The 24,347-nt window shown below is 44.3% G+C and overlaps 1 protein-coding gene across 1 annotated transcript in view; it reads left to right on the forward strand.

Annotated features, from left to right (window-relative positions):
- Nucleotides 1–1,072: 1,072 nt before the first annotated feature.
- Nucleotides 1,073–24,347, forward strand: part of ABRAXAS2 (abraxas 2, BRISC complex subunit) — a 30,918-nt gene continuing 7,643 nt past the window's right edge. Inside the window, exons 1-7 of the mRNA XM_047759940.1 lie at nt 1,073–1,554; nt 5,914–6,004; nt 11,188–11,224; nt 13,421–13,487; nt 21,140–21,330; nt 22,155–22,274; nt 23,302–23,386. Of these exons, the coding sequence (XP_047615896.1) occupies nt 1,408–1,554; nt 5,914–6,004; nt 11,188–11,224; nt 13,421–13,487; nt 21,140–21,330; nt 22,155–22,274; nt 23,302–23,386 (738 nt within the window). The 5' untranslated portion in view covers nt 1,073–1,407. The remainder of the gene's footprint in view (nt 1,555–5,913; nt 6,005–11,187; nt 11,225–13,420; nt 13,488–21,139; nt 21,331–22,154; nt 22,275–23,301; nt 23,387–24,347) is intronic.

Below are 24,347 nucleotides of genomic sequence, written 5' to 3' on the forward strand. Positions count from 1 at the left end.
ACCAAATCTAGAGCAGAGATCATGGCACAAACATTGCAGCTTTCTGGGAGAAGAGCATTCCAGGCAAAGACAACAGTGAGTGCAAAGCCCCTGAGGTAGAATGAGACAGGAATATCTGGGAAGCAGAAAGAACACAAGTGTAGCTGGAACAGGGTGAACAAGGGGACAGACGCAGGACGTGAAAGAGCTGGGTCATCGGAAGTTTTGGGATTTGACCAAGAAGCAACATGATTTAAGTTTTGGCATGACCATTTTGGCTGGTATGTTGAGGACAGATTTGGCAGGAAAGGGGTTAAAGGCAGCCGTGGGAACACAGGATTTCCTAACCTCATTCAATTGACATGTGTGTGGGGGGGATAATTCTTTTTTGTGAAGGTCTGTCCTGTGCATTGTAGGATGTTTAGCAGCATCCTTAGCCTCTAAATGGAAGTGGCACCCTCTGCCCCGTTGTGACATCCAAAAATGTCTTATTTTTGTCAAAAGTCCCAAGGGGCAAAAATGCCTCCAGTTCAGGCCCCATGACTTAGGGGCCCTTACATTGATCCAGGAGAGAGCAGATGATGACTTGAACCACTGTGATGGGTGTGCTGGTGGTGAGTTGTAGGATTCTGGATACATTTTGAAGACTGTGCTGACTGATCAAAGGGGACTGTCAAGAAAATGCCGTGCTCGTGGGCCTGTGTGACTGTCAGAAAACAGTTGTGTTGCTGAGTTCAGAAAGCATGTGGTAGAAGGAGCTTTGTGAGAGATTAAAATCCCAGTTTTGAACCTGGAAGGTGGAACAAATTGAAGACTAATGCATAGAAAGGTTAGTTCCTTCCCTGAAGTTAGTTGTAGATCATTTTCAGTTTATTATTTATGTTGTTTTTATCCTCTTTCCATGCTTTTCCATTAAATTTGTCTTCTTTTGTCCCCAGAATCCAAAGGCTTCTTAACACCTCCACTGCTACCACCATCTCACTTCTCACCACCCCCAAACCACTGACATCCAGCGTCTGGATTATTATGATAGCCTCCCGTCCCCCTTTTCCCTTCTCTGGCACCGTATTCTCAACACTGCAACCAGAGTGGGCACGTAAAAACTGAAATCACATCATGTTACTTTTAAGACAAACTCCAAACCATAGAGTTGCCGGAATCCGCCTCCTCCTCCTCCTCCTATCCTTGAGCACGGCAAATGCTGGCTTTCAATCCCAAAAAGTTTCGCTTGGAAAGGAAAACCGGTTTGGGGAACTACCACGGGCTATTAGAAGAGGCAGTGACTGGAATGTGCCGGGCGGGCGCGAAATCCGCGCCAAGGATGCAGGGCCTTGGTCAGTACTGATCGCCTAAGGCGGCTCTTCTCAGCCCTCACTCCAGGGCGCTCAGGCCCCTTGGCTTCACCCGCCGAAGACTTCATTTCCCAGAATGCCAAGGGGCGGGGCCGGCCGGAAGGCTAGGTGCTCTCCGCAGGGCATGATGGGGGAGTTGGAGATTTCCATCATGGCGGCTTCCATTTCGGGCTACACCTTCAGCGCTGTGTGTTTCCACAGCGCCAACAGCAACGCCGACCACGTAGGTGCTGGGCCCCCCACCGCGGCCGCTGGGGCCTCCAGCCTCGGTCTCAGGCCGACGCCTGCGGCCAAGCTGGGATCACCGGCGGCTCGCCCCCCGGGCTGGCCCGAGGAACTGACGACCCGGGAGGAGGCTCCCGCCCCCGGCGAACTCCTGCTGCCCGGGCTTCCTTCGCCCCGAGATGAGCCCCCTCGCTCGGTGCCTCCCGCAGTCTGGCCGTCCCGGGACAGCTGTCTCCCGGTTAGGAAAGCTTTCCTGGCCGGCCACCAACAGTGTCAGGAGCCGCTTAGGGGAAACTGAGCGCCTGCCCCTCCCTGAGGGTCAGGCTTCTAGACTTGTGAGGGGCGTCTGGGGTCGGGAAGGAGCCGAGAGACCGGGCTGTAGTCTCGAGCATAGGCACCCAGCCGCGCCCGCTGGTCTGACAGGTTGTTGGGGGTGCGACGAGGGAAACCGTGGCTGTCACTGTTCATACTTGTTAGATACGGTCGTGTTTTCTTCGCCTCGATGGAAAATGGAGATGTAACCAAGAGTGTTAGGTACAGGGTCTCCTTGCTTTGAAGTTGCATGTTTAGTTCCTTGTCGAATGTTCAGAAACCACAGAACTAGCCTCGGTGAAATAGGGAAGTGACAGGCCTACGTATGAGTGATCGGAAATGCATTTTTAATGTCACTGGCCTCTGGCTGGAAATTCTTTGTGAAACTCGATAATTTTTATCTTTATAAGTATTTGCCCACCAAATTGAGGGATTGTTTTAAATTATCTGAGTAGTAAATTATTCAAATTCATTAAATAAATGTTGGAGGGGGGATTGTGGTTGTCATTACAAAGCAAAATGAGACACTGCAGAAGAAGGAACTGGATTTGTTTTGCTGTGTGCAGTCTTAGCTTCCATTAATAAAAGCTGGTTTCCTAGAGAGGAGGTTCTGTTAGGAATTCGATGGCATTAAATTGTTGTACCGTTCATCTCTTCAGTTTGATGGTAGAGACTGATGATAGGAATATGCACAACATAGGTTTTTCCAGAGGCAGCTCCTGTCTCCGGACACTAAGGCCTTTGATACCGCAGCCAGCTGCTTAATAATGTAATGCAATTCCATGTATTGGTGGTTTGCGATGTTGCTAGTGTCCTGTGGAAGTATTAAATATGGTTTCGATAATGCTTCTTAACCTCTCCAGTTCTTGGAGTACCTAGTAGTATCATAATTTATGTATAAGGCAAAATTACTGTTAAGAATAAGCAACCTGTTGAAAAATAGGTTTTTACAAACCGCGTGGAGATAGTGATGTTACTTGGATTGTTGTCAATTTAATTCTGTGCTATATGCAAGGCATGGTGCTGGACCTCATAGCACTTTTCACCCCTGACAGTAGTTTGCAACTTGCATCTGATATGAAGATACCTGCTTATATTAACCTTGCCACAATTACATAAGTGAACTACTTTAAAGGAATTTCAATTTCACTTAGAGTTGAAGAACCAAGAGTTTGTTTTTATAGTACATTCTTGTTTTGTCCTGGCGAGAAATTACTTTAAAACCGCTCATTATTCAGTAGAGCTGGAACTAGCAAACTTTTTCTGTAAAGGGCCAGACAGTAAATATTTTAGGCTTCATAAGCCATGTGGTCGTTGTAGCAACTACTCAGCTCTGCTGTTGTAGGGAGCAAGGAGCCATACAGAAAAAATAAGACGACTGCTTCCAGTAAAACCTTATTTATGGACACTGAGATTTGAATTTCATATGATTTCCACATGTCATGAAAGGTTCTTCTTATTTTTATTTTTTCTTCAACAGTGTAAAAGTGTAGAAACTGTTCTAAGCTTGTAGATCATACAACAGCAGGCATTAGTTGGGAATTACCCCCCACACTGTAGTTTGCCTACTTTTATAAAGTAGCAGTGGCTTAGATAACCCAAGCCAGTAGATAGGTAAGCATTCATGTTGCACTTGGCTTTAGAGTGTCTTGATGTCACCGTTGAGTTTTTCAAAGCGAGGCCTGTGGTGGGGTTGCCAGGTAAAGTGGAGGACACTCAGTTAAATTTGAATCTTAGATAAATAATAAACCGTTTTTTATCTAAAATTGTATAAGTACATCCTGTTGTTTATCCATTGTTTATCTGAAGTTCAGAGTTAACTGGGTGTCCTGCATTCTTATTTGCTAAATCTGGCCACCTTAGACTGTGGGGCACTAGAAATATGTTCTTAGTCTGAAGTGCCATAGGACTCTTAAATTGGATTTTTCCCTTTGAACCTGCTACAAAGACAAAGCTTGTCTTTTGTAGTGAGAGCTCATAACCGAAAGACTTTGAAAGGATAAAACAAGTTTCCTTAGTCATTGTTTTTCAAGACCAGTAGTCATGGACGGTCTAGGTCTGAAAGAAGGTTGCTTGTTTGTTTGTAGGGATCTGTATATTAGTTAAGTTTGAGAGATGCCCTGCACATGACGATCTGGGATTTTAGGATGCGCCACCCCGCTAATCCAACACAAAAGCTGTGCTGAAAAGCATCTCTCTCTCCCCGCTCATCACCACAGATTCCAGCTGGGAATGGGTTTTAAAGTAGGAAACTTCTTTAATTGGTGCAGAGAATCACCTGGGATAGAAAGGACACTCTTGCATCAAATGTATTCAGCTTGCTTTTATTGAGCACCGCCTGTGTGCTGGGCGCTGTCTTGGTGCTGAGACGCAATGAGCAAGCACATAGTCCCTGCTCACGTTTCAGTAGGAGTAGGCATTTGTTCATACGTGTAAATACGTAATAGGGCAGATAGTGAGAAGACGAAAAAGAAAAAGGGTACAGGGTAAAGAGAGCGGTTGCTGGCCTCTGATAAGGTGCCATTCGATGGGAAGGAGTAACTCTGTGGATCTCTGGGGAGGGGCGTCCAGAACAGCCTCTTAGTTAAGCACGTACAGGCACATTGTTTCGACATTTAGAGTAAGATGTTCTTCAGCTGTGCTTGTGCTGACCCCTACAGCACGTGCTCAGACAACGGGTTATGTGCTGAGTGATCCAGAATTGATGATGGTGGTAGGTGTTCTCCAAAGGTGTAAATAAACCTCAGCATTGATTACAGAAAAACTTTTATGTGAGTGATGACTTATTTGCTGAAATCCTCATTTCCCACACCAGCCTATACAAGAGCAGTTAGTTGAGCTTTGTGTTAACTTCCTTATCCTTTTATCATTGGCAGTGTTTTAACGTCCTTATCCTTTTATCATTGGCAGTGTTTTTTAAAAAATGAAGTGAATTACATGCTGTTTCAAGAAAACAACCTTGGAGGAATTCGCGTCGTGGTGCCGTGGAAACGAATCCAACTAGGAACCATGAGGTTGCAGGTTTGATCCCTGGCTTTGCTCAGTGGGTTAAGGATCCGGCGTGGCTGTGAGCTGTGGTGTAGGCCTGCAGCTGTATCTCCAATTTGACCCCTAGCCTGGGAACTTCCATATGCCACAGGTGCAGCCCTAAAAAGAAAAAAAAAAAAAAGGAAACAACCTTGGAATATTTCTGCTTCCTGAGCTTTTCTAATGTTGGTTGTTACGCTTAGTAGGATTTAGGTGATGAATTCGCTCTACTTATTTTCACTTCAAAACAATGGGGTTTGGGGGAAGGAATTAAAATAATATTTCATTCTGTCATGGAATCCTTTTTTCCAACAGTCCAGTTAATAACTATATCTCAGGTTGCTTTAGTCTTCCTTGTGGGGCTGTGGAATAGTAGTTTAGATGGCAAGTTTATTTGATTATTAGAATTGTTACAAAATTGTAATGTCAATTACTCTTTTTGTTTGTTTTTGTTTTGTCTTTTTAGGGCCACACTGGTGGCATCTGGAGGTTCCCAGGCCTAGGGGTCGAATTCAAGCTACAGCTGCTGGCCTACACGACAGCCACAACAACTCCAGATCCAAGCCGCATCTGCAACCTACAGCAAAGCTGAATCCTTAACCCACTGAGCAAGGCAAGGAATTGAACCTGTGTCCTTTTGGATAATAATCAGATTCATTTCCTCTGAGCTACGACAGGAACTCCCTCAATAACTCTTAATTTCACTGAAAATCTTTTTTTTTTTGTCTTTTGTCATTTTAGGGCTGCACCCAAAGCATATGGAGGTTCCCAGTCTAGGGGTCTAATCAGAGCTGTAGCTGCCAGCCTATACCACAGCCACAGCAACGCCAGATCCGAGCCATGTCTGCAACTACACCACAGCTCACGGCAATGCCGGATCCTTAACCCACTGAGCGAGGCCAGGGATCAAACCCGCAACCTCATGGACCCCAGTGAGAGTTGTTTCCACTGTGCCACAATGGGAACTCCAAAATCATTTTTATTTTTAGCTACAGCTGTTGTCTCTCGTTACTTTTAGGAAGGATTTTTGCTGGGAGAGGTGAGACAAGAGGAAACCTTCAGCATCAGTGACTCCCAGATCAGCAACACCGAATTCCTGCAAGTGATTGGTAAGCGGGTTCATCACTGACCTTAGAGATACTCCGCTCATACATATGTGCTTGTTTTCGTTCTTTGGCCCTTAACTGATTTGAATCTTATAGTAGATCCAAAGAGTATGTCGAAAACCCACTAAAATCACAGTGCCAGTGATTTTCACTAGTAAATGACACGAAATGTTCTTCTGAGCCAGTATGTACTCAGAGCTGTGAGTGCAGGTCCTCTACGAAGCCACCCCTTCCCCACCGACTGGCCTGCCCCGCTGAACCGCTGTGCCATGCTGCACTCGGTGGACACAACCACAGTCCCCCTGGAGTTTGCCCATGGGGCTCTACCCATTGTCATCATCACCTCACACTCTGACAAAAGTATGTGATGTGCTGGTCCTTCTTGGAGGATCCGGCAAAGTTGTTTACACTTGTTTACAGGAGATATTTGTTAAACCTACACAGCATTCTGAGGAATAAGCCAAACAGTCAACTGGGGGCCGATTGCTGGGGAAAACAAAGGAGTATTTGTAAGTGCACCCACTCTCTGGGTCAGTCTCCTTTTGATAAATAAGGACCATAGTCCTTTCAGCTGCACCTCAGGTCACCAGACGGCATGTCCTCATATGCAGGACAAAGCAAGGGACAGTTCGTTCGTTCGTTCATGCAGCCAGTGGTTATTGAAGAACATCCGTGTGTGAGGCAGGTGCTGGGCAGTGAGAGGAATGTTTGGATTCTTCGCTGCCTTCCAGGCCCAGGGGGAGGATGAGCCAAGCAGACAGCAGTGCCGGAAAGTGCAGGATGAGTGCTGTAAGGAAGGGACAGAGGAGCTCTCAGGAGTTGGAGAAAAGGGGAGAGAAAAAAAAACTGCTAGTGGGTTAAATCAGCCAAGATGTCACGACAGAGGTAAACCTAGGGCCAGTGGGTGGTACCTTCGGGGGATCACAGAGGAAGGAGTGCATAAAACGTTCAGGGGTCTGGCCTGTTTCCATGTGACTAAAATACAGAATGTGTGAAGGCGAGTGGTTTGTGGTTTGAAATACTGCTGGAAGGTTAGGTTAGGTTGGGGCGAATTCGTCAATTTCAGTCTGTTCTGACAGCCTTCCCTCGCGGGGTTGGGAGGCCAGGATGAGGATCGAGGTGGTTAGGATCAGGGCGGGGAAGGACACAAGAGACACCTGTTTCCTAAAGAACCAAAACTATAAAACCCACTCGCTACAATATTGACTCGTTAAATAAAGGCTTAATACTTGTTCTACTATGTATAGCTATTCTTTTGTTGAGGTTTTGTTTGTTTTGTTTTTATGCTTTGCTTAACTCTTTAAAATCTTAAATTAGAGAATTTGGTTTCATTGGCCATCTGGGCAATTATTTATTGTTTGCCCTTGGGTTTTCCAAATTAATTTGGTATATGATGGACCCAATAGCACACCATGCAAGAAAGAGCTCTTTTGCTTGGCATGGTCACAAAACTAGCATTTCTGATGAGTGTTCTGGCTGTTTCTTTATCTTTAAAGGAATAGAATGGTAAAGTAATTCAAATTCTCTAGCACAGTGTCCTGTATCTTCGATTCATAAACCTTCGGGTTCTTGCAGTAAATGCCAGTTTCCATGGCATTGGAGATACATGGACGTCCCGATCGATAGCCCTGGTTCAGCAGTGCCATGACAACCATCTTCTACTGTGCAAAGTTTAATTTATTAGCTGCGTTCGGTTCATTGTTTGAAACAGTCATGGATCTCATGAACACAGTACTTGCCAGAATTATCTTAAATGTACTGTTAGCATTGTAGTGTTTTTCTTTCAAAAATAAATACATATTAGAAAAGGTAAACCAAGAACTCTGGAAAACCTGGATTGAAAGGCCAAATGTTAGGGAATGTGCCATGAGTCATATTCCATACCACTAGTATGAAGAAATTTGCTGGCATAGAGTAAGATATTTTAAATCAAATAAATTGACTAAACTTCTTATTTGCTGAAAATGTCTGAATCCAGACACACATGCCTTTACCCAACTCTATGCAAGAAGGAGGGCTTTTTTTTTCTTTTTTTATTTGTATTGCTTTTTAGGGCCGCACCTGTGGAGGTTCCCAGGCTAGGGGTTAAATCGGAGCTGCCGGCCTGTGCCACAGCCAGAGCAACTTGGGATCTGTGTCTGCGGCCTGCATCACACTCACGGCAACGCCAGTTCCTTAACCCACTGAGTGAGGCCAGGGACAGAACCCACAAGCTCGTGGTTCCTAGTCAGATTCGTTTCCTCTGTGCTACGGGAACTCCAGGAGGGCTTTTGTATAAGCTATCACATTGCGATCTCAAAGTATCTGTGTCTTCTTTTGCATGCATATTAATTTTTAAAGCTCTGCTCACTCACTTTAGGCAAAGCCGTCCACCCTTCCTGCTGGGAGTGGTCGGGAGGAGCCAGCAGCAGCAGAGCTCCCTTAGTTACTGAGGTGATGCAAGGAAAGAAGGAAAGGAGAGGAAGTGTTCAGCTCACCCACCAGCAGAGACAGGAAGACAAGGAAGCACAGCAGTGCGTCCCAGGGAGGAGTTTTAAAGAAACGTGTGCAGAGGGGTCAATGGTGTGGATGAGCGCCAAGGCAGGGGAGACTGCAACCCCAGGCCAGGCTGCCCCATCTGCCCTGCTTGCAAAAGTGCACCTGTCGGCTAACGTGCCCACCAGCTTCACTCCAGTCTGCAGGCTGGATGCTTGAGACCAGTGCCTGTTGGCTCATGGAGTGCTTAGTTAGGTATTGCAAGAATCCTGGGAGAGAAAGCTTGAACTTCCTTTAGAAAACACCCCATGATACCTAGAGCACGTCGTCTTCGTGTCTCTAATCCAGGTTAAATCATGAACGAAGTCTGCTGGGGCGGATTGCTGAGTATTCAGAGTTCAGAATTTACTCTAGGGAATTTTCTTTTTTCTTTTTTTTGGGAGGGTGGAGGGAATTGCTTTTTAGGGCTGCACATGTGGCATATGGAAGTTCCCAGGCTAGGGGCTGAATCTGAGCTGCAGCTGCCAGCCACAGCCAGATCCAAGCTGCAGACGTGGCAACGCACACTGGATCCTTAACCCACCAAGTGAGGCCAGGGATCATACCCACATTCTTATGGCTACTAGCCAGGCTTGTAACCTGCTGAGCCACAACAGGAACTCCTCTAGGGATTTTCTTTTCTCTCTCTTTTTTTTTTGTCTTTTGTCTTTTTAGGGCCACACCTGCAGCATATGGAGGTTTCCGGGCTAGGAGTCTAATCGGAGCTGTTGCCCCGGCCTACGCCAGAGCCACAGCAACACCAGATCTGAGCCATGTCTGCAACCTACGCCACAGATCACGGCAACGCTGGATCCTTAACCCACTGAGCGAGGCCAGGGATCGAAACTGCAACCTCATGGTTCCTAGCCGGATTGTTTCCGCTGCGCGGTAACAGGAACTCTGGGATTTTCTTAAACAAAGTATCTTTCCTTTAAAGTAGAAGATGGAGTTCCCGTCGTGGTGCAGTGGTTAACGAATCCGACTAGGAACCATGAGGTTGCGGGTTCGGTCCCTGCCCTTGCTCAGTGGGTTAAAGGATCTGGCATTGCCGTGAGCTGGGGTGTAGGTTGCAGACGCGGCTCGGATCCTGCGTTGCTGTGGCTCTGGCGTAGGCCGGTGGCTACAGCTCCGATTGGACCCCTAGCCTGGGAACCTCCATATGCTGAGGGAGCGGCCCAAGAAATAGCAACAACAACAAAAAAAAAGGTAGAAGATGAGTTTTTTTTTCTTTTTCCTGAACTGTAGTTAACATTTTTACTACAAATGTTCTGCAATCTAATTACTAACAGTGTGTCTACACCAATTTATGATGGTGCGCTGTATAATTTGGGGTGATGAAAGAAGGAAATGGTCCTAGATGGTGTTTTCTTATTTGCATTGCTGTACTAGCAGTTATACTAGGCAAATGAACTTTTCTTTCTTGTGGAAGTTTTGGCATTTCTGCGTATGTTTTGGCAGCACTAACATCAGTGGAGAAGCTAATGGGCATAGCCCCATGTCCTTCAGACTTGTGGTTTCATTTTAATTGAGTTAAAATTGCAGCCTGGAACTCTGAGGCTATGGCTTTATAAACAGCAGGTGATGAGTTGCTGTCCAGGAGAATATTATTAATGGAATTGAGTGGTTAATTAGTCTCTTGCTCTTATAAAATAACACAGACCCTAAACCCCTGGTGAGCTTGAAGAAATTGTTCTCTATGGGTGATCTCAGCAATCTTTTCAGAGGCCATTAGGATCTGCCTTATAAGGGACTGGTTCCCTTGGTGCCGAAAATCTTTGTAAGGGTTAATAAATACACAGAGTTTCCTCCCCCTCCCTTCAAAATACCTGGTTCTGTTGTCCTGAGTTGTTGGTAGGATACTGATGGTAGGTTAAGGCCCTTCTCTTGCCAGGCTGTCCTCACAGCTTTATCCACCTTGAGTAAATGCTTCCAGTCAGTGGTTCCTTTTTCCTCTTAAGCTTTGTTTAATAGGTAAGATTGGAGTTCCCCCATGGCTCAGTGGGTTAAGGACCTGGTGTTGTCACTGCTGTGGCTTAGGTCGCTGCTGTGGTGTGGGTTCAGTCCCAGGCGCTTCTGCATGCGGTGGGTGCAGGCAGATAGATAAATAAAAATCTTGCTAATAAATAAATAAATTATAAGTAAGATTGACTAAAGGCACACAACACCTGCATGTTCCCAAATAAAAGCTTTCAGACGTGTGCTTATCATACCTGGACACATGGAAACAACTTTTTTTTTTCTTTTTACAGTAGCACCTGCAGCACTTGGAAGTTCCCCAGCTGGGGTCAGATTGGAACTGCAGCTGCCAGCCTACGCCACAGCCACAGCAACACAGGCTCGGAGCCTCAAACTACAGCATAGCTCACGGCAATGCTGGATCTTTAACCCACATCCTCACGGACGCTATGTCAGGTTCTTAAGCTGCTGAGCCACAACAGGGACTCTAAGGAAACAGAGCTTTCATTCTCCAGTTTACTTTGTTCTGCGAATGTGTCCCTGAGTGTAAATGTTGAAAGCCACGTTGCCTTCACTAGTGTACACACTGTTTGGGAGAGGACAGCTGTCTTTTCATTGCCTGAGATTTTGGTTTAAAAAAAAAAATCCTGAGCTGTTTTATAGTTGTCTGTATCTTACATAATTAACTGAGATGTATTTCCTCTTTCTAATTACAGAGATCCATAACCATCAGCCTTGTTCAAAGCTTTTTAGGTAAGCCACATCCTTTGCAGCTTTTCGGCCTTATTAAAAAATTGCTAAGAACTAGTGAATTTAGACCTGTATCTGATGATGGCTATAAAATAAGTATAATTGAGCGCATCCAAATTCACTTATTTATCAAGTCCCAGATGTGTGTGTGGCACTGTGTTAAGTTAGGAAAAGGGGCGCTCAGACGGTATAAACCTTGGCCTCAGTGGTTTAGAATGGGAGCCTCTCTGCCAGATCCCCTCGCAAGGGCTCTTCAGCCACAGAGAAGGAAGTTAATTAAGATCGTGTATAGATAAAATAATTGGTGTTTCTCAGAGAGATGAAAAATTTTCAGTGTGCAATTTAAAATGTAAGGAAAAAGAACAGAAAATTTTTTTGTGTTTAAGTTGATATACACCACTTGCATCCTGTAACCACCGAAAGGACAGAAAGAGAAACGAGAGGAGAGACATTCAGAGGGAGAAAGCAAAGGACAGAGAGACGCGTGGAGGACAAAGGGTGAGGGAGAAAATGGCCAATATCTCCCACACACCAGCCTTCTGCCCAAACCACAGTCCAGGCCTCTGCCTTCCTTCTCAACCCCAAACCCTCCCGCCTGACAGCTGGTCTGATGATTTCCACTGTTTCTTAAAACTCCCCGAGGCCCTATTCTTGTCCTTTCCCCAAAGCCAGGCCAATACCTTTCTTGCAGTGCTGCCCACACTGGTTTGATTCTGCATTTTTGGTCAGCACCTCCTTCTTTAACCCCTGCCAGCCCCTGAGCCCGGCTCTTCTGCTGTGCGTCCCCTGCAGCTGTTACCCTGACCTCACCCCTGTTCTCTGCTGACCCAAACCTCCAGCCTGTTGCATCTAAGAACCCTGGGACTTGGGTCACGTGCACCACCACCCCGTACCCCAGGCCCTGCCGCACACACTTAGCCATCATTTCAGGGGACTGTCACCGTGCATGACGACTACCTGTGAGCAAAGTAGCTGAGAGCCTCGTCTCTTCCAGGGTTACACATAACTGAAAGAAAAGTAGGAAGCAAGGCAAGGAACCAGCAGCTCATTTGAAAGGAATCTGAGAGCCAGTGAACTGATTCAGACCCTGGTCCGCACACAGCCTCTGTCTGGTTCCGAAAGGGTCCTGTTTAGCCCAGACTGTCCAAAGCTTTGCTTGGTGTGCTCTGCCTTGCCTTTCTGAGGAATTCCTTAAAACATTGCCAACAAAGTAGCAACCAGAATATAGACTCATAAACTCATAATTTGAATCATAGACTCATAATTCTTAGAGCCGACAGAAACCTTAGAAATGGCCTACTCCCAACTCTGTTTTGCCAACAGGGAAACAGAGGCCAGGTAGGTTACAGTGATTTGCCTGAGAGCGTATGGTGAGAAGCAGAACTGAGCTGGAGCTGGCGTCTCCTGATGTCCAGTTCAGGGTTTTTACTATACCTTGAATCCTTCCTGGGCTTATCGTGGCAGGAGGAGAGCACGAGGGTGGCAGTCCTAAAACCATGACTGCGGGTAGACAAGCCCACACACCATCATGCCTGGACCACTCATCACACGATCCTGGTCAGATTGGTTTCTTCTCAGGCTAAGTGCATTCAGTTTGAAGCTGGCCAGACCTGGCTTCAGATCCCAGCTCTTCCATCTACCAGCTCTTAGACTGGAGACACGTCACTTAACCTGAGTATCTTTATCTCCAGAAATGGGAAGAACACATGTTGACTTGCTGGCCTGAACTAGTACTTCCTCCCAGCATTGAGGCCAGAATGAAATGAATTACCATGAGAAAGCATGCAGCTGGGTGTCTTATTAAGGATTCAGCAAATACCATTTCCCTCCTTTATTTCTCAGAAATTGAGCTTTGGCATTCTCTTTTTTCCCCATAGGTAATTGATACTTAGAAACAAGGAAAGGATGTCATAGCCATTTGCAACCACACATTTTGTAATTACTTGCTATCAGCACCTCCCACTTATGGAAGCAATACCCTTTGAATGTCGCAGTCTCTTGAGTATTCTTGATGCAAAAGATTTCTCCTATCAGTAAAGCCTTTAGATTGATTTCTCTTTTTATACCTATTGAAGACAAGCAATTGTGTTTTTATTACCAAGCTTTAGGGTTAGGTTACCCATAGATACAAGGTACTAAGCATATTCGTGTCAAAATACTGTGTAATTTTAATGAAATATTTTTTGTCTAAAAATACAGTTTTTATGACTATGCAAGCAAAGTTAATGAAGAGAGTTTGGACAGGATTCTTAAAGATCGGAGAAAGGTATGTTCTCTTTGTCACCCAGTCTGATTTGGAAATCACTCCTTACCTTCTCACCCAAACTTAAAACAAGAAAGGAATGTAAATTGAAGAAATGTGATTTGATAATATATAAGAATTCTGTTAAGTAGATTTTTTTTTTTCTTTGTAGGGCCGCACCCGTGGCGTATGGAAGTTCCCAGGCTAGGGACTGAATTAGAGCTATAGCTGCCAGCCTACACCTCAGCATCTCAGGATCCAAGCTGCGTCTGCAACCTACACCACTAGCTCACGGCAACGTCAGATTCCCAACCCACTTGAGTGAGCCCAGGGATCAAATCTGGGTCTTCATGGATACTAGTTGGATTCATTTCTCCTGCACCACAATGGGAACTTCCTGTTAAATGGATTTTAAAAATAAATCACAATGTGACATAATGTTCGCAATATATCAGAAGAACGAAATTTAGATATTTGGGGTATGATTCCATTATATAAAAAAATCTGAGGAACCCCCATTGTGGCTCAGATATCAACTAGTATCCATGAGGACTTGGGTTTGATCCCTGGCCTCACTCAGTGGGTTAAGGTCATGGCCAGTGTTGCCATGACCTGTGGTGTAGGTCACAGACTCGGCTCCTATCCTGAGTTGCTGTGGCTGTGGCTCCAATTTGACCCCTAGCCTGGGAACTTTCATATGCCGCAGGTGCAGCCCTCAAAAGCAAAAAATAAAAATTAAAAAATCAGAAAAAAAGAACATGAACTATAACCCAGAAAGTTAATAATAATTGAGTTGATTCTTGGTGGTTTTGTCTTCTTATTTTAAAATTTAAAAAATGATTTTGCCTACATTTAATGCACATGCATTAATTTTATAATTAGGGAAAATGTTTTTTAAAAATGTAAATTGCAGAGTTCCCATCATGGCGCAGTGGAAGTGAATCCTACTAGGAACCATGAGGTTGTAGGTTCCATCCCTGGCCTTGCTCAGTGGGTTAAGGATCTGGCATCACCATGAGCTGTGGTGTAGGTCACAGATGTGGCTCAGATCTGACATAGCTGTGGCTCTGGCGTAGGCCGGCAGCTACAACTCTGTTTAGACCCCTAGCCTGGGAACCTCCATATGCCACAGCTGTGTCAAAAAAGACCAAAAAAAAAAAAAAGTAAATTGCAATCAAACATCTTTGAATATGTTATTCTTTCAAGTTCAGTTAACGTGAAACATAGATATTTTTCCAGAAAGTCATGTATTTTTTATTTCTGTCATCATACACATACGATGTTCTGACTGTGTGGTAAGCAAGTCTGAATAGAACTGACAGGAACCAAAGTTTTATTGCTGTAGTATTGTCTGATGGTCTCATTTATAATTTATTGTACCGTGTGTGGGCTTTACTTTCTTAATTGCAGAAAAATAGATTGATCACTAAACCATCACTTGAGGGGAAAAAGTACCAATGAAAGTTTTCAACTTATCAAACAAAACAAACTGCCTTTGTTTAGAAGCATGTGTTATAAAAAAGCTTTTAAAAGATTACCTGTGCATAAAAACGGTCATGGCAGAGTGGGGCTCCTGAGGGGTCTGAGAAAAGGCATCAGAAGTAAAAGTGCAGCTAGAGTGGATGAGCACTTCCCAGGGTACGGGCTATCTCATACCCATCAGGTGTGAGGGCAGAAAGAAAGGCAGGAAGGATAAAGTGAAAAACGGGAAGTGTGGGGGATAGGTCTGAAGAAAGGACAAGTGGCTTTACAGATGACCGCAAACTCAGGAAGTGCTCACTCTTGGCAGAGAGTCTAACCCGGTCACCTGCCCGGCTGAGGCGGTTAGAGCAGCCACAGGTATCACAGTCTAGCTCTTGCATATTCAGTGACTTGTCTGAAGCATACATTCTGGGATTACTTTCATACTTTAGATAATGAAGCTTTATTATGCTTTCTAAAACTACGGAAATTCTCATTGAAGCACAGTTGTTTAGAGTACTCAGTACATATTAAAAGTACCAGAGGAGTTCCCACTGTGGCACAACGGGATCAGTGGCGTCTCTGCAGCACCAGGACACAGGTTCCATCCCCAACCCGACGCAGTGGGTTAAAGGATCCCGAGTTGCTGCAGCTGTGGGGCAGGTCGCAACTGCAGCTCAGATCTGATCCCTGGCCTGGGAACTCCATATGCCACAGAGTAGCCAAAAAAGAGGAAAAAAAATTTTTTTAAGATAAAAAACAAAAATACGAGGAAATTTTTTTAAATAGATGAAAACATTTAAAGTGAGAAAAATGAATATAGAATATGAATAGGAAAAGAACACAAAAGAAAAGAAATCTGTGGATGACTACGAAGTAAATGGGAAACGGCAAATTGAAACACATACTACTGTTTTTTTGGTCCATCCGAATGGCCGAAGTGTAGAAGGATTGGTAACATGAAGCCCTGGCAAGTGCAGGAAATGAGAAAGCTGTAGTTGATGGGAATGTAAGCAGGCATTGAGGGGGAGAGTTTCGCAATAATAGAATTTTAAATGTGCAGTTCCACCTCCAGGAGTCTGTCTCAAGTAAATAAATGCATCTAGACATGAATAAAAAGCTGGCATTATTGAACACTTCAACTCTGTGCCAGGTCGTGTTCTAAGCACTTTCCAGGTGTTGACACATTGAATCCTTGCAGCAGCCCATTGAGGCTATTCTCATTATCCCCATTTTACAGTCGAGACCACCAAGGATAAATCACTTGCTTAAATTAAGGTCACCAGCAGGTAATGTTGGCACCGAGGTTTAAACTCAGCAGTCTGTTTTTTTTTTTTTTTTTCTTCCCAGGGCCACACCCTGTGGCAAATGGAGGTTCCCAGGCTAGGGGTCCAATTGGAGCTGCAGCTGCTGGCCTGTACCACAGCCACAGCAATACCAGATCTGAGCCACATCTGCCACCTACACCACAGCTCATGGCAACATCAGATCCTTAACCCATTGAGTGAGGCCAGGGATTGAACCCGCATCCTCATGAATGCTAGTCAGGTTCGTTACCACTGAGCCACAATAGGAACTCCAGCAGTCTGGTTTTTAATCCAGCATACAAAGATGTGTATTGCATCTTTGCACAATGGTGAGAATTCTGAAGTCACTCTGAATCTCCACCAGAGGCGAATGGTTAAATGAATTATGTCGGTACCTCCATGGTAGCCTCCATACGTAGGCTATGGAGCAGCTGTTAGAAAGAATAAAAGAGGTTCTCATGAATGACATAGAAAGATCTTGGAGTTAATTGGAAAAAGCGGTGTTATAATTTGAGCCTACTTTTATAAAAACAGAAGTCTGAATGAGTGTTTAAATGTACAGAAAAAGATCTGGAAGGGAGCCAACCAAACCTAAAAGTGGTACTTTGGAAACGGGAGCAGAAATGCTGCTGATGAAGGGAGACTTTACATGATAAGGTTTTTTAGATTGTATTTTATAATGGAGTTCCCTTGTGGTACCTCATGTTAAGGATCGGGTGTTGTCGCTGCTGTGGCATGGGTTTGATCCCTGACCCGGGAACTTCCACATGCTGTGGGCACGGCCACAAGGAAAAAAAAAAGCATAAATTTTATTTGATATTGAAAATAAATTGGGAAAAAGAAAAGTACTCTGCTATGTATTTTTTCAGTAGTAAATAGGAATGTGTTTCCAGTTTGGGCATTTTAAATTTAGATTTGCTGTTTTGAGACACCCCCCCCAAAAAACAATCACGGGTTATTTACTGGAATGAATTTTCTTTTCCTGGGGCCAAGATTCTCAAAAAAGGTAAAAGTTGATCTGCAGTTTTGATTATGTAGGGCTTTGTGCTAAAACAAATGTTTATATTTTTCTTTGCAATTAAAGATAGGAATGGAGCTCCCATTGTGGCTCAGAGGGTTACAAACCCAGCTAGCATCTGTGAGGATGCAGGTTCCATCCCTGGCCTTGCTCAGCGGGTAAAAGCATCTGGTGTGGCTGTGGCTGTGGCCGGCAGCTGCAGCTCCACTTCCACCCCTAGTCTGGGACCTTACGTATGCCACAGGTGTGGTCCTAAAAAGCAAAAAAAAAGACAGACGTTTGTTGATTCAGTTTACTTGGAAATTATATTTTATTTGCTGTGGAATTTGCTGTGGAATTTTATGTTCATTGTATTTCCTGTGGTATCTTATATGTAATATAAACTCAAGTTTTTTTTTTCAAAAATTCATATTTCTAGCCCCAAAACAAAGATGGTATGTAACATTTAGACTGAAAAGCTTTATAGTTGATTTGGGTGGGGTTTTTGTCCCCAGAGATGGTACAAAATTGTATCTTCATTTCAAAAGGGTTATAATTCTGGAGTTCCCGTCGTGGCGCAGTGGTTAACGAACCCGACTAGGAACCATGAGGTTGCGGGTTCAGTCCCTGCCCTTGCTCAGTGGGTTAAAGGATCCGGCGTTGCCGTGAGCTGTGGTGTAGGTCGCAGACGCGGCTCAGATCCTGCGTTGCTGTGGCTCTGGCGTAGGCTGGCAGCTACAGCTCCGATTCGACCCCTAGCCTGGGAACTTCCATGTGCCGCGGAAGCGGCCCAAGAAATAGCAAAGAGACAAAAAAAAAAAAAGGGTTATAATTCTACCTACAAAGATATATTTTAAATGTTAGGCTTAAAAATATATATGTACTTTAAACAATATCTGACATATAAAAATATTTTTAGTTATCAATTCTTCAAAATGCTGATGGAAACTTTTCAAAAATTGACTCTTTGTGTAAATCAACTATACTCCAATGTAAAAAAAAAAAAAAATTTAGGGAGAGCCTGTCATGGCTCGGTGGTTAACACACCCAACTAGTATCTTTGAGGACACGGGTTCAGTCCCTGGCCTCGCTCAGTGGACTAAGGATCTGGCGTTGCCATGAACTGTGGTGTAGGTCGCAGACTCAGTTCAGATCATGCATTGCTGTGGCTGTGGTGTAGGCCAGTGGCTACAGCTCCAATTTGACCCCAAGCCTGGGAACCTCCGTGTGCTGAGGGTGCAGCCCTAAAGAGACAAAAAAAAATAAAGTAAAAAATTTAAAAATAAAGGTACTAAAAATTATTTTAAAAAATAAAAATAAAATTTAAAAAATTAACTCTTTGCCAGGCCAGCTTCAAATCTAATATTTAATTGAAATATCCTAAGACTTGGATGAAGTTTAGTAACTACATAAAGTTCCCTGAGTCATAGAATTATCTATTAGAAAACACAAGTCAATAAAGATTTTTGTCACAATTAAAATATAAAATGCATTCTTAGAAGTATGTTTACTAAAAAAAAATGTGACTCTTGGAATTCCCGTTGTTGTGCGGTGGAAACAAATCCTACTGTATCCATGAGGATTAGGGTTCGATCTGCTCAGTGGGTCTGGGATCTGGCATAGCTATGAGCTGTGATGTAGGTCGCAGACTTGGCTTGGATCCTGTGTGGCTGTGGCCTAGGCCAGTGGCTACAGCTCCTGTTTGACCCCTGACCTGGAAACTTCCATATGCCGTGGGTGCCGCCCTAAAAACCAAAAAAAAAGAAAAAAGAGGAAAAAGTGGCTCTCAAGTATAGAAACTCCAGAATATTGATAAAACAGCTTTTTTAAAATTAAGCTAATGTTTTTGATATGAAAATCCTCTAGTAGGGCAATTTTTGGGTACTCAGTTACCACCCTGGCAGAATCCATCTTGTGTTTGCAAAGTGTCCCCCAGCCTCAGGTTTTGGGCCCAGGCCAAAAAAGCAAGTGAGAGGAAGGTTTCTGCCTTCTTGAAAGCATCTGCTCCAAAGTAGATCACGACAGCCCTAACTGCTGTCTTCATATCATCTTAAGGCCGGGAAGAACCCAACCTAAAGACGACAGTGTGCCCGGTGGTGGGATAAATTGCTTTGGCTCCAGAAAGTGTAAGTGAATGTCTAGCACAGAGTAGACAGGAGAATCTTTGTGAAATACTGTCTGAAGTTTCAGCAGAGATAAGGTTTTCACGAAAGAGCCTCGTAATTTTCCATCGTTGATATCAGGAGCGTGCTGCTCCACACCAGTGACCTCGTCTCCCAACAGCCTTGCAACCAGCTCGTTTGCTCTAAACGGTAGAATCGCAGATGTCACGAGCATGAACCATTTTGGCATCTCATCTTTCATTGACCAGAATGAAGGGGTTGTCTTGTTAGCAAATATCAAAGGAGTAAGTTGATTACTCTCGGTTGATATCCAGAATAAATGTATAAGCCTCCTTGCTTCTCAGAGAATGCAAGCGGAATAAAACAATTAGAATCAGCACAAGTGAAAAGCAGTAGTACCTATCCAGTAGCCACTTGCCAGACTCCGTTAACCAGCAGACATGCTGAGCTGTTCGGGCCTTGGCTGGAATGGGAAGGCCCCGGTCCTGTGGAGGAGCTAACCCAGGGCCAAACACAGAGTGCGCAGACTCGGTGAAAAGAGCAGTGTTCTTTAGCAGCTCTAGCTAGGTGATAATTTTTCTTATCTTTTTTTTTTTTTTTTTAAGGAAAAACTACTTTTCACTCTTTTATGACCACCGCTGTGTGAATAATGTGGCATTTTAAAGTGAGTATAGTGCTATGGGAAAAGGCAGGCAGGTTCCAGATCTTGGCTGTCACTCGTTAGCCTGTGACCTTGGACAGAACCTCTTTTATAAGACTTACAGTGTCAGATATGTTTCAGTTTTCTTTATATTTAAAGAATATCAGAAGCAGTTGCTTTAATATCATTGGAAATTATGCTTTCTTTACAATAGTACTCCTTATAGGCAGGAACTATTTCTTTGCTTGCTGTAGTTCCTGGTATGTGATGTGAACTCAGTGGAGAAAATGCCACTCACCTCCCAGGGTGTTGTGATAATTAGTGAAAATATTTGTAACATAGCTACTTGGGAGCAAGAAAGAAGCTGTATGAAGATTAGTCGTTGTCGTCTTCTTTGTTATTTTAGGGTTGCACTCATGACATACGCAAATTCCCAGGCTTGGGGTCAGATAGGAACTGTAGCTGCTGGCCATAGCCACAGCCACAGCCATGCCAGATCTTAGCTGAGACTACATCACAGCTCACGGCAACCCCAGATCCTTAACCCACTGAGCAAGGCCAGGGATCAAACCCACCTCATGGATATTAGTTGGGTTTGTTACTGCTAAGCCACAAGGGAGACTCCAAGATTATGAGTCTTCTTATAAATAATTAAATTGTTAGTATAACAGATTTTCGAACTTTAGTATGCATAAGAAAAAGCTTAAGAACTTATTTTATTTTTTTTTTTTTGTCTTTTGTCTTTTTAGGGCTGCACTTGCCACATTTGGAGGTTCCCAGGCTAGGGGTTGAATAGGAGCTGTAGCTGCCAGCCTACGCCACAGCCACAGCAACAAGGGATCCAAGCTGTGTCTGAGATGTACACCCCAGCTCACGGCAATGCCACATCCTTAACCCACTGAGCAAGGCCAGGGATTGAACCTGCAACCTCGTGGTTACTAGTTGGATTCATTTCCGCTGTGCCAGGACGGGAACTCGTGTCTGCTCATCTGTTGATGGACATTTGGCTTGTTTTCAGTTTTGAACTCTTGCACATAACCCTGGCTATGAACATTTGTGATACAAGTGTTTGTGTGGATACATTCCACATTAAATCTGCAAGATTTCATGCCACTTTTAATACTTTTTTCCTTCTGTTTTGGTTGCAGAAGGTTATAGGGTGGTACAGATTCCGGCGGAACACACAGCAGCAGATGTCATACAGGGAACAGGTCATCCACAAGCAGCTCACCCGCATCCTGGGGGTGCCCGACCTTGTCTTCCTTCTCTTCAGCTTCATCTCCACCGCCAACAATTCCACTCATGCTTTAGAATATGTTCTCTTTAGACCAAATCGAAGGTACAAAAAAAAAAAAAGCATTCCCACCAGCCCCCATAACTAGGAAAGATGTTGATCCAGATAATTGAGATTTAGGACTTTGGAAATGAGCATTGTATAGCATCTGCACAAAAAAGTGTTTATAATTCTCATTTAGCTAGTTGTCTTTGTTTTTAGAGAAGGTATTTTCCTGTCAGTTAGTTATATAAATTAAAATTGTTTTTGTATCAAGAAGTATTAGCAGGATGTTAATTATGCATCAGTTCTTATAGGAATAAACACCTGGAAATCATCATCGCTTCTCCATAATCCATTACATACAAGTAGTTTCTTGCACTGGCAGCTGATTGTAATTTTCAAACATGGACTTCAAAGACAGAACTGCAAAATTGATCCACCTACTGGTTAAGGAGGGTTTTGCATTGTGAACTTATTAAAAAAAAAAAAAAATCATATGATATGGTGTCCCTCCAGAACTTCACAGGTAGTAGGAGAAATTAAATCGACATCAGTGAAAACAATTACTGTTAAATAGCCACTTGCAAGAGTTCATTCCTTAGTCGTAGGTTCTTGAGCACTTCAAACCTCCTCAGCACTGTCAGTTGCTGTGGAAATGCAAAAGGTGCATCAGACATGATCCTGCCCTCAAGGGGTTTACAATAGCCTTTCTACTTTAAGAGAAGGGGGAAGCTTCCAGTTCCCGGGTCCCTGGGTCGTCTGTGGACGGAAGGGCTCTGTGAGACCTCCTGTCAGTCCCCAGCGCAGAGACTCTGGCCTCTGTTGCCAAGATGTATGCTTCGAGTAGAGCAGCGCTTTCAACGTGACCTCTCTCCGTCCTCCCACAGGTATAATCAAAGGATATCCCTTGCTATTCCCAATCTAGGCAATACTAGCCAGCAAGAGTATAAAGTGTCTTCAGTGCCAAATACTTCTCAGAGTTATGCCAAAGTTATTAAAGAACATGGGTAAGTTGAAAGGTAAAATGAATGTATCTTCCTTTCTTTTGTTAACAGTTTTTAAAAGTTTTATGTAGAAGTGTGAACTCCTTTGCTATGAATAACACTGAAAAATGCGGTAAGGGAGTTCCCGTCGTGGCGCAGTGGTTAATGAGCCCGACTAACAGCCTCGAGGACTCAGGTTCAATCCCTGTCCTCACTCGGTGAGTTAAGGATCCTTAAGGATCCGGCGTTGCCATGAGCTGTGGTGTAGGTTGAAGGCGCGGCTTGGATGTGGCGTGGCTATGGTGTAGGCTGGCAGCTGCAGCTCCAATTCAACCCCTAGCCTGGGAACCTCCACACGCTGTGGCGAGGCCCTAAGACAAAAGACAAAAAAAAAATGCAGTATAAGATAATTCTCTAGACCACTGCCACTGTGTACCAAAATCTTACTCTCATCTAAAGATTGTTTACTTTTACCACAGATTTTTTCACAATTGATACGGAAGTTTGTCTTTTTTTTTTGCCTTTTCTAGGGCCACTCCCATGATACATGGAGGTTCCTAGGCTATGGGTCTAATTGGAGCTGTAGCCGCCAGCCTACGCCAGAGCATCGAAGGATCCAAGCCATGTCTGTGACCTACACCACAGCTCACGGCAACGCCGGATCCTTAACCCACTGAGCAAGGCCAGGGATTGAACCCGAAGCCTCTTGGTTCCTAGTTGGATTTCGTTAACCACTGAGCCGTGACGGGAACTCCAAAAGTTTGGATAGCCTATGTGTATTTCCGAAGTTCTAAAAGCTAACTGTGGTCGCTAAAAATGTATAGAGTGAACTAGGAAAAATTAAACTTTTAATTATTTTTCAGTTGTTTTGGTAACACAGGCCCTCTTTTCTTCCCGTCTGTAATTCTAGGGCTCTGGGCATGTTATAGACGGAACGTTGTCACCTTGGAGTTGCAGCGTTTCAGTAGTAGATTGAGGTAGAAACGATGGAAAGGTGTCTTCCCTTTCACGGAGGCTCTCATCACTTTGTGTATCTTTCTCTGTCTTCTAGTACTGACTTTTTTGACAAGGATGGAGTAATGAAAGACATCAGGGCGATTTATCAGGTTTATAATGCACTTCAGGAGAAGGTGCAGGTAACCGATTTATTTACTGGTTTTCATCTCATTTCTGTTGCCCAAATGCTTTTAATTCTACTTTAACTGTGGTTTGTTTTTTTTTTTTTTTTTTTTTTTTTTTGGCTGCACCCATGGCATGTGGAAGTTCCTGGGCCAGGGGTGGAATCTGAGCCACGGCTGCAACCTATGCCACAGCTGTGGCAGTGCCAGATCCTTAACCCACTGTAATACAGTGGGAACTCCAAATTCTACATTTGGAGTTACTGTTGTGGCTCAGTGGAAATGAATCCGGCTAGTAACCATGAGGATGCAAGTTCGATCCCCGGCCTCCCTCAGTGGGTTAAGGATCCAGTGTTTCCGTCATCTGTGGTGTAGGTTGCAGACAAGGCTCGGATCCCGTGTTGGCTGTGGCTGTGGCTGTGATAGCTCCCCATTCAACCCCTAGCCTGGGAACCTCCATGTGCTGTGGGTGTGGCCCTAAAAAGCAAAAAAAAAAAAAAGAAAAAAATCTACATTAATTTTTAATAATCTCACAACCGGGAGTTCCCATTGTGGCTCAGTAGTAACGAACCCCACTAGTATCCCTGAGGACACAGTTGGATCCCTGGCTTCATTCAGTGGGTTAAGGATTGGGTATTGCTGTGAAGCTGTGATGTAGGTTACAAGATGAGGCTCGGATCCCAAGTTGCTCTGGCTGTGGTGTAGGCGGCAGCCGCAGCTCCGATTGGACCCTTAGCCTGGGAGCTTCCATGTGCTATAGCCGAGGTCCTAAAAAGCAAAATTGTCATCATCACCGTCATCTCCCAACTGACATGTGAATTGTGGCCCCAAAGTCAGTTCACACTTTCCCCAAATGAGATCAGGCGTGTGGAGTAGTTACTCAGGCCTGCCTCCGAGGTAGGGGCCTGTGCCTGAGGTAGGGGCTCTGCAGTGCAGCGTCAAGACCACTGTTTTAAGTACTTGTGACCTCTCTAATGAC

The sequence above is a fragment of the Phacochoerus africanus genome, chromosome 15 (assembly GCF_016906955.1).
Source record: "Phacochoerus africanus isolate WHEZ1 chromosome 15, ROS_Pafr_v1, whole genome shotgun sequence".
NCBI lineage: Eukaryota > Metazoa > Chordata > Mammalia > Artiodactyla > Suidae > Phacochoerus > Phacochoerus africanus.